Source organism: Sprattus sprattus, assembly GCF_963457725.1.
Source record: "Sprattus sprattus genome assembly, chromosome: 6".
NCBI classification, from domain to species: domain Eukaryota; kingdom Metazoa; phylum Chordata; class Actinopteri; order Clupeiformes; family Clupeidae; genus Sprattus; species Sprattus sprattus.
This window is the reverse complement of record NC_137925.1, coordinates 17,407,650-17,417,649: the sequence shown is the minus strand read 5'-3', so window position 1 is coordinate 17,417,649 and position 10,000 is coordinate 17,407,650. Positions and strand designations below refer to the sequence as shown.

The 10,000-nt window shown below is 47.4% G+C and overlaps 1 protein-coding gene across 1 annotated transcript in view; it reads left to right on the top strand.

The window, feature by feature from the left end:
• diaph1 (diaphanous related formin 1) overlaps positions 1-10,000 on the top strand; it is a gene marked incomplete at its 5' end in the record, with an annotated part of 108,415 nt that overhangs the window by 90,561 nt on the left and 7,854 nt on the right. Inside the window, 5 exons of the mRNA XM_080840058.1 lie at positions 196-325; positions 622-746; positions 1,194-1,358; positions 2,204-2,336; positions 7,936-8,025. Of these exons, the coding sequence (XP_080696184.1) occupies positions 196-325; positions 622-746; positions 1,194-1,358; positions 2,204-2,336; positions 7,936-8,025 (643 nt within the window). The remainder of the gene's footprint in view (positions 1-195; positions 326-621; positions 747-1,193; positions 1,359-2,203; positions 2,337-7,935; positions 8,026-10,000) is intronic.

Here is a 10,000-nt window from a genome sequence, read left to right as displayed (position 1 = left end):
TAATATAACCCACTGAAGCAGAAACTAAATTAAATAAAATTGACTGGAACTGAGGTCCTGAAAAAATGTGAGTAAAGATGATTAATGGACAAAGTTTGACAGCAGTGGAGTGTCTATAAGATTTTATTCTGTGAGTAGAGGAGGAGGATGATGATGATGATGAAGATGATATGAACTGGCTCTCTGTCCACTCAGCTGCGTGACACCAAGTCGTCGGACCAGAAGCAGACGCTGCTGCACTTCCTGGCGGACATGTGCCAAGAGGAGTACCCTGACGTCATGCACTTTGCCGACGACCTCATCCACGTGGAGAAGGCCAGCAGAGGTGAGAAGGACTGGGGGGAGTCTGACATGGCAGTCTGATGGGTGCTCTTTTCAGAGGCTAGAAATAGAGTGGAGAGGTTCTGTGGCTTAGGGTTGGGTTAAGGAGACGGACCTCTGCTTTGGATAAAAAGACTCAAGAAGAGCAAGACACCATGTGTCTCCATTTTGTCATTCTGAATCAGACACATTTCACTGTTTGTTAGGTTATATCTTACTCTCCCTCCATTTCCCTCTCTCTCTCTCTTTCCACTCCTCTCTCTCTCTCTCTCTCTCTCTCTCTCTCTCCCTCTCCTTCAGTGTCAGCTGAGATACTGCAAAAGAACCTGGCTACAATGGGGAAGCAGATTCAGAACCTTGAGAAGGACATCGAGACCTTCCCCCCTCCCCAGAGCGACAAGGACAAGTTCGCGGAGAAAATGACTATATCCTTTACTTCCTGTTCTCTATCCCCTGCACCCCCCCATCTAACAGGACATGACATCACATGATGATCAGGAAACAGTGCTGTCTCAAGGTGTTTCCCATCCCACAGTCTCTTCCTCTCTGTCAAGGGCTGTGGAACTCTCCTCAACTGCTCCACTTGGCTGCTGCTGTCTCCATTTCCTCTTCCTGTTAGCTTGCATAATGGCCCCATTTCCTGTTCCTGTTTACAGAAGGCATCCCCCGCTCCTTACATTGTCAAAATACCAATCAAGTGAAACCCACAATACATGTAATCTCTTCCCAAACTGTGGCAAGATTGTCCACAGTCAATCCACACAAAAACTTGGTTTTGCCCTGTCATTTCTTTTTATTTCCCATCGGTGACTATGAGATATCGTAGTGTTGTTTTGGACTGGATGAGGCCTTCTCCTTAACGTCTTCCTCACATCTTTGTGGCCACTGCCAAGGAGCAGTATGCGACGCTGGAGATGATGCACAAGAACATGGAGAAGCAGTACGAGGAGCTGGGCGCCTTCTTCGTCTTCGACCCCCGCAAGATCACCCCCGAGGACCTCTTCGGGGACCTCAACAACTTCAAGAACATGTTCCAGGTGAGCGTGGACATGGACCACTGACTGTCCTCAGAGGGGACGAGAAGGACACATTCAGTGATGGTCACCTGGCACTGATGGCCTTAGAGTCTAGGGTCTAGAGTAAATATGGCTGGAGTGGGTTTCGCAAATATGTGTTTGCTCGCTTTGGAACTGATAACACTGCTGTCTGCTGATAAAGGAAATGAACTTCGACATGCGACAGGTGCAGTCAAGTAATATCCTGGAGGAGCCACATATCTTCACTCTTCCTATCTCTGATTTTCTCTCTCTCTTTCTCTCTGTTTGTATCTCCCTCTCTCTCTCACCCACACACACACACACACACACACATACACAAAAACACACACATAAAAAGATAAGTGTGTATGAGATGTGTCTCCACCTGCTGTGTGTGTGGTAACAGTAGCAGGTGGCCAAGCCATTACCCCACTTGCCTTTGTTTAGGATATATCACTCAGACAGCCCACCAGACGTTTCGGCCGGCTGCCAGCTTCTCCCAGACATCACACACATATATACACACACACACACACACACACACACACACACACACTTTTGAACACCTGCTCACAAACCCTCTTGACTTAGCCAGCACTCTGTCAACCAGTTTAAATTTTACTCTCAGACTTAGTAACCTAAAGGTGTTGCTTTATGCGCACACACACACACACACACACACACACGCACAGACACACACACACAGACACACACGCACAGACACACACACACGCACAGACACTCTCACACTTAGGCCCACTGACTTCTGTCCACAAAGCTGGATACCCACTGTACCTGGATGCGACTGTACCTGTAAAGTGTTTGTGTGTGTGTTTCCTCTGCAGCAAGCGGTAAAGGACAACCAGAGGCGAAGGGAGTCGGAGGAGAAGATCCGCAAGGCCAAGCTTGCCCGGGAGAAGGCTGAGAAAGAGAAAGAGGAGAAGCTGAAGAAGAATCAGCTTCTCGACATCAACGCAGGTGACGTAATCGCGCACATACACAGGAGTTTTGAAGCAAGAGGGAGACAATGAAGCAGGATTGGTTAGAGGTGGTTGTGTGTGTTGATATGAAAGTCTGAGGTCGAAACAGACTATACACACTCTTCTGTCTGAGCATACAAGTGTGTGTGTCTGTGTGTGTCTGTGTGTGTTTGATGACAGAACATTTTGTCATCACCATATATAAGATGACCAAATAACTGGCGGTGAATCATGTTAAAGAGAGTGAATACTCAAGGTTACATGAACTCGTCTAGACTGCTTTAAGGGAGGGAGACAGAGACAATTAGAGAGTGCATTATTAGTCATCATCATAGGTATGCTCAGAGATCCTTGGAGTTTACATGCTGTGTAACTCACTAACTCATGTCCATAGTGCTGTCCAGCCTTCTTAGTGCAAATGGGTTCAGAACATAGAGGCTGCCTGACGTGCAGTTCACTTCAACACCAGTGAGTGGCAATCAAAGCCCGCTGTATCCGTGAGTGTGGGGGTGGGTGTGTGCGCATGCTCTGTGCGTTTGTGCGTGTGTGTGTGTGTGTGTGTGTGTGTGTGTGTGTGTGTGTGTGTGTTTGTGAGACACAGGGGTGGAAGGAGAGAGCAATCCTCCTGCGGTCTCTTTATCTTTAGCAGGCATGTTTCGCTGTCCTCTGCTTAAGTCATTACATTGAAAAAGAACTCTCTTCACCATGTCTAACCAGACTTCCTTGTGTGAATGCACACACACACACACACACACACACACACACACACACAGACACACACACTTTGTTTTCAGTCTCTGAGAGTTACACACAACTTCCATTCAATATCAGTACAGTTACTTTTTAACACTCATTCACTCTCTCACACACACTCACTCATTTTCACACACACACACACACTCTCACTCACGCTCACACCAGTAAAGCCTTGTGTGTCTGGCCCAGTCCATCCCCACTCATAAGGGCAGGCAGAGCCACTCTATCTCTCCTTCATTGCGCTGACCTACTTTCTGCACATTCCACACTTTTGGCCAGAGTTTGTTACACTTGGGACTTCCACAGAATTCCAGTCATCAGAATTCTTTCCGCACAACACTAGTAGGGCTCTCTGTGTGTGTGTGTGTGTGTGTGTGTGTGTGTGTGTGTGTGTGTGTGTGTGAGAGAGAGGGAGAGAGAAACACAAGGTCGTTACCCTTACCAGTATGGCTTTAATCAGTCACAGGCATTCCAGCTTTTGTATGAAACACATCATACACATATTCTACATCACTGACTCTTAAACAGCTATAATAAGCACTCACACACTGTTCCACTATAAGAGGTGTTCCAGCTGTCTCTCTCTCTCTCTCTCTCTCTCTCTCTCTCTCTCTCTCTCTCTTTCTGTCATTCTTTCTTTCTCCCTAGTTCTAAGGGACTTTCAGAGCAGGTGTTCCTTTTTCTTGTCAGGTAGCAGTAATGTGTGTCTCTTTGATTGTTCATGCTATCACCTCTTCATGCTTTGTGAAGCTGGCCCATAACAATGCCATTATGATGGTCCTTCAGGCAGGAGAAGGTTTCACTATGAGAGAGGGTCTGTTTGTTTGTGTATGTAAGTGTGTGTGCGTGCGTGTGTTCAGTCTGTCCACACATATACAGACGTGTACACACCCTTGACTGTGGTTATATTTGCATACAGGTGGTGGATTTGAATGTTTTCAGTCAGCACAGGAACAAACATAGATGATAGATGTGCCCCTCACACACGCACACACACACATAACAACACACAGTTAACCACAGATATCAGTTCTGTCACACACACACACACACACACACACACACACACACACACACACACACAGACACACACACACACACACACCTACCGCACCTGTTGTCGGCCAGGTAAACATTGCAAGGCTTATCTAGACTCTGAGCTGAGTGCATGAGCTGTGAAACAGGAAGTGCGAGCGATGAGAGGACAGCAGGAGGACAAAGATATCTCTCTCTCTCACACACTAACACTCACTCACTCACTCACTCACTCACTCTCACGCGCCCACGCACGCACGCACGCACGCTCGCTCGCTCGCTCGCTCGCTCGCTCACTCACTCACTCACTCACTCACTCACTCACTCACTCACTCACTCACTCACTCACTCACTCACTCACTCACTCACTCACTCACTCACTCACTCACTCACTCACTCACTCACTCACTCACTCACTCACTCACTCACTCACTCACTCACTCACTCACTCACTCACTCACTCACTCACTCACTCACTCACTCACTCACTCACTCACTCACTCACTCACTCACTCACTGTTAGTCTTCATACACAACGGTTTCAGACTGTTCGTCTTTATGGCTCCCCCTCTGTTAAACACGCACGCACACACACACACACTCTCTATGTGTGTGTTGTATGCCTGTACTGTTCTGTACGCGTTTTTCACATGCACACACTAGTTTACACATCTTGCAGTAGCCCCAAAACACAGACCAGTTCTCACTTACACAAACACCCATTGTGAGAGGTCATTGAACTTTTAAGGTCATAGAGATATTTGCCATGCTTGGCCTTCTCATTCCCTTGGGGCACCACACACACACACACACACACACACACACACACACACACACACACACACACACACACACACACCCACACACACACACAGACATACACACACAGAGACAGACAGACACAGAGTCTCCTCAGTGTCCCTATCGTCAGCATGAGATACAAGGCAGTCAGTCAACATCATGTGAGGATACCCTAACCATCAGCTTAATTGCTGCTTGGGGCATTGTCAGTGTAAATAGTAGACCCACATCAGCAACAGCATTGTCCCTACCACTAATCATCTACAACTGCTCATCAAACACACACACACACACACACACACTCAGCCACACAAACACTCTTTCTCTCTCTCACACACACACACACACTCACTCACAGACATGCGCTTACTTACACAAAGATAAGTCATCCTATTAAAAATATGTACTGTTAGTGAGCTGAATGGGAGTAGAGTTGCTGTGAGCCTTGCTGTGTCCACTGGGAGCAGCAACACACTGCTGAATGCACACACACACACACACATGCTGTCGGAGGGGGCAGTTGCTGAGCGTCAGTCTGGTCTGTAGGTGTCAGTGTTGTGTGAGTTTGAGCTAGTATGAGTGGAGGCGTGGGGTGAGGAGGAGGAGGAGGGCGGGGGGGTTGGAGAGGGCTGCAGGAGACAGATGGCCTGGTTGGATTTTCTTGCTTTGTTAATGTTTGTGCCAAGTGTGAACACACACACACACACACTCACACACACACACACACACACAAAAATTCAGAGAGGCAAAGCGTAATGTTGAAGTTAGACTGTAGTTAGAGAGCTCTTAGTTGTTCTGTGGTTAGATAGCGCTCGTGACCATTTGGGGCAGTGTTGCTCCATGGTTGATGCTGTTAGTATGTCAGTGGGTAAGGGGTGTTGTGTGAGGCACAGCTGTGTGTGTGTGTGTGTGTGTGTGTGTGTGTGTGTGTGTGTGTGTGTGTGTGTGTGTGCGCTTAGGGGAGGGGGAGGGATGTGGGCTTTAACCGTGTGTTTGAGCGCATATGTGTGCACACCACTGAAACGGCCATTAGGGGAGCTAGCACACCACAGATAGCGTGTTCAATGGGAAGTGTTCCAAGCTTATCTTTTAGAGGGGCGTGTTAAGAAGAAGATTCACTAATGACATTATACCTGATTAGTGGGGCTTACTGTGGTTAAGTATACTCTGTGTGTGTGTGTGTGTGTTACTGGGCAGATATGCTGTGGCATTTTGATTGTAGTTCACAGCACCAGTAAGTCTGATGGGTGACAATAATTGGGTGACTGATTTGTTACAAATTGATTAGCCTTGTTGTTCATATGAACAGGCTTGATTAGTTTGTTTTTGTCATATCAAGTATCATGATCATGTTCACATCCAGTTCAAACATCCTCTGGAAGGTCAAAATTGATATTGCCTTAGTAGGAGAAAGAGGAGATGTGAGATGTCTGTTAGATCTGTGTGAGTTGTCTGTGAGATGTCTGTGAGATCTCTGTGCAGCGAGCGTCAGTGCTCTTGACCTTCAGGCAGAGGCAGTGACCCAAGCACTTGTGGCTATTATGATTTGTGATAGTAGGGCAGTGGGTCACCCAGACAGCTGTTAGCATTCCTCTGCTGCATTGACCAGCCACATGAAGGCTTTCTCTAGGACTTATTTAATCTCTCTGGGATTATTAATGTTCTAAATATTTCTCTTCTTTATGTAAGTGATTACCGGAGGTTCACTCGCATATATGTGTATGTGTGTGTGGAGTTTTTTTTCTTTCCCTCGGTGCAGTTCCCTGTTTTGTCCTTTTGAGGGCGTATGTGAGCTGTGGGAGAGCCTCTGTGAGGGTGTCTCCCTCGTTCCCCCTCCCTGGCCTGATGACGGGGTCTTGGGTGTGTGTGTGACGCGGTGGCTCAGACATAGAGCCATCTGGCAGCGGCTTTACAGGAGATTATACTGAGAGAGTGATTCAGAAGGGGGTGTTTTCTGTGCGCGTGCATGTGTGTGTACTGTGGGGGTAAGGAGGTGTGTGTGTGTGTGTTGCTAGGATGTGTTTGTTGCTATACTGCATCAAATGTGCTCAATGAGACTGGTAGTGTGTGTGTGCGTGTGTTTCTAGAAAAGCATGTTTCCTTAGTGGGTTTCTTTTGTGTGTGTGTGTGTGTGTGAGTGTGAGAAAGAGAGGGGGTGAAGGCAGGGGGGGAGAGTGGGTACAGGGGAGACATGGGGGGAGGGGTGCTGGTAGGCATAAACCTTTAACCCCACTCTTCAAAGTGGAAATAATTAAAGCCATCTGCCTGCCTGCCTGTGCCCCAACACACACACACACCCTTTCTCCCCCAGACACAAACACAGACAAAGAAGAGCTCCTGGGCCGGTGTTTATACCCACAGAGACTAAACAAAAACACAATAAAGTACCAAAATGATACTAGACACTAACTAGCAGCTAACTAATATGCTTGTAACAAAACACCCATTGGTTTTGTGTGTGTGTCTGTTTTTTATGGATATGTTTGTGTGTGTGTGTGTGTGTGTGTGTGTGTGTGTGTGTGTGTGAGTGTTTGTGTTTTGTGTGGGATGTATGGATGTGTATGGCCTGTAGCTATCAGTAGAACTGGGTCACTGGCCATCTGGGTTAATGTATCAAATGTGCCGTCCTGATTATGTGACAGGCGACTTCCTGTCCACGTGTGTGGATAGACGTCTGAAAGGTAGAGGGTAGGGTGTGTGTGTGTTTCTATTAATACATTACCAGTGACATCCTTTTTTGATCATGCATGTGTCTGTTTAAATTAAATGGAATATTTCTTTGTGTGTGTGTGTGAGAGACACTTTGCGTCTGTGTGTGTGTGTGTGTGTGTGTGTGTGTGTAACACTTTGTGTGTGTGTGTGTGTTACACTTTGTGCGTGTGTGTGCTTGTGTGACACTGTGTGTGTGTGTGTGTGTGTGTGTGTGTGTGAGACACTGTGTGTGTGTGTGTGTGTGCCAATGTGTGTGCATTATTGATGGTTTGTCCTCATTCTTGTATCTGCAGAGGGAGATGAGACTGGTATCATGGATGGCCTGTTGGAGGCGCTGCAGTCTGGAGCTGCGTTCAGGAGGAAAAGAGCACCCAGACAAGCAGGTAACACACACACACACACACACACACACACACACACACCATTAGAAAACATTACTTCTACATGTGAACACATTCAATAACTAACCCATATTCAACACTTGTAGGAAGATCAACACTAGCAGGTGACACAAACACACACACACACACACACCATTAGAAAACATTACTTCTACATATGGACACATTCAATCATTCAACACTTGTGGGAAGATCAACACTAGCAGGTGACACACATACCTCACACACTCCATCCGCCAGCCTAGAGTGGTAGACATACTGAACATGCACATCACCACCATCACATGTTCAGGAACATGAGAGGATCCATATAAGCTGCTGATTGGGGCAGCAACTGTTCCTTGGACTCAACGGGTTGAGCAAGATGCCAGCAGCACCAAGATGCCCCAAGGGAGGCCCTCACACTGACAGCAGTGTACACGCCTGCAGTACTCTAAGTCGCTTTGCAGAAAGGCATCTGCTAAATGAATAAATGTCATGCAAACTTGGAAAAACACAACCACAAGAGCAGGTACCTGCTGAATCCATGTATTTCATTAGCTTACACGCAGATGCACGCACCCACACACACACATACTCAGACTCACACTCACACTCACACACAGACTTCCTTCTTGGCTGGAACTATATACCCAGGCAAAGGAAGTAGTTGAGCTATTCAGACTTCCAGTAAGCAGACTAGCCAGAGGACGCAGGGCCAGATGCGTCTGACAATTACACACAATACTGTGTTTATATGGGTTGCCAGGGAGACTTTGGACTGAAGCCCAGTGCAATGACTAAACATGGACTTCCCATACAGCCCCACTAATCTGGACTTCAGTCATGGTATAGCATGGTATGCAAACGATACGTGATACGTTTATGAGTATAGATATAGAAATACACCCTGTGATACGTGTATGAGTATAGGTGTTTCCAACAGAGGCGTTTACACACACACAGATAGGGGAGAAAGGGGCAGATTAAACATTCACTGGTCCCCCCCCCCTTGGTGGGTGCCATCTGCCCCTGTGAGCTGCTAGTCAGTGGGGGGCTCAGCCCATGACTGGAGAAGATCCAGGAGTTTAGAGGGGGGCAGCTGGGTAGCAGTGCGGCCCCAGCAGGGGTGGCTGGTGGCAGTCGTGGCGATTTTCACCCAGGCTGGCGTGGTGTGATTTGGGGAAGGAAGGGAAGAGCAGCCTACAGACTGATTAGCATGTAAGAGGAGCCTGTGTGAACAGAGAACAAGCCAGCCAGCAGCGTTTAGTGTGAGTGATGTATTTAAACACTACACACACACACAAACACACACACACACACACACACACACAGTGCTTAGTCACAGGGAACGACTCAGAGTGCATAGTAAGGGTTCAAGGGAAATAGACAGGGCCACTATTGTGTCCTGTTCTTTCTCTATCTCTCTTCTCTCTTTTCTTTCTTTTTCTTTTGCTTCATCACTCCCTCCCTCCCTCCCTCCCTCCCTCCCTCTCTGTGACATGGACTGTATTGACTTTTGTCCCGTTTGAGAGAGTTCTGCAATCCTGTTAATCCAGACATTTCATTGAACTTGTGTCAGGAACACACTATAGTCTGTCCAGGGACGGACACACACACACACACACACACACACACACACACACCACAAACTCTTTGAGGCACACTTACAGTGTATGTCCCTCAGATACATATGACATATCCAGGCTGGGCAAGACTGTAGGCTATGTTATGGGCAATTGAGAAATAAATAACAGTGTTGCGTGGTTGCGTGTGTGTGTTTCTCTGGGCTGTGTAACCCGATCTCTTGCTCAATGGAACCCAGATGTGGTGCGATGTGGCGCCGGGCTCATTGCTGAAATAACTCTCCGCCAGTAACAAGACCTTCTCGCGGTGTCATACTCTCCCTTTCTCTCTCCCTCCCTCCCTCCATCCCCCTCTCTCTCTTCTACACTTGGTTTTCCCTCGCTTTTCCCTC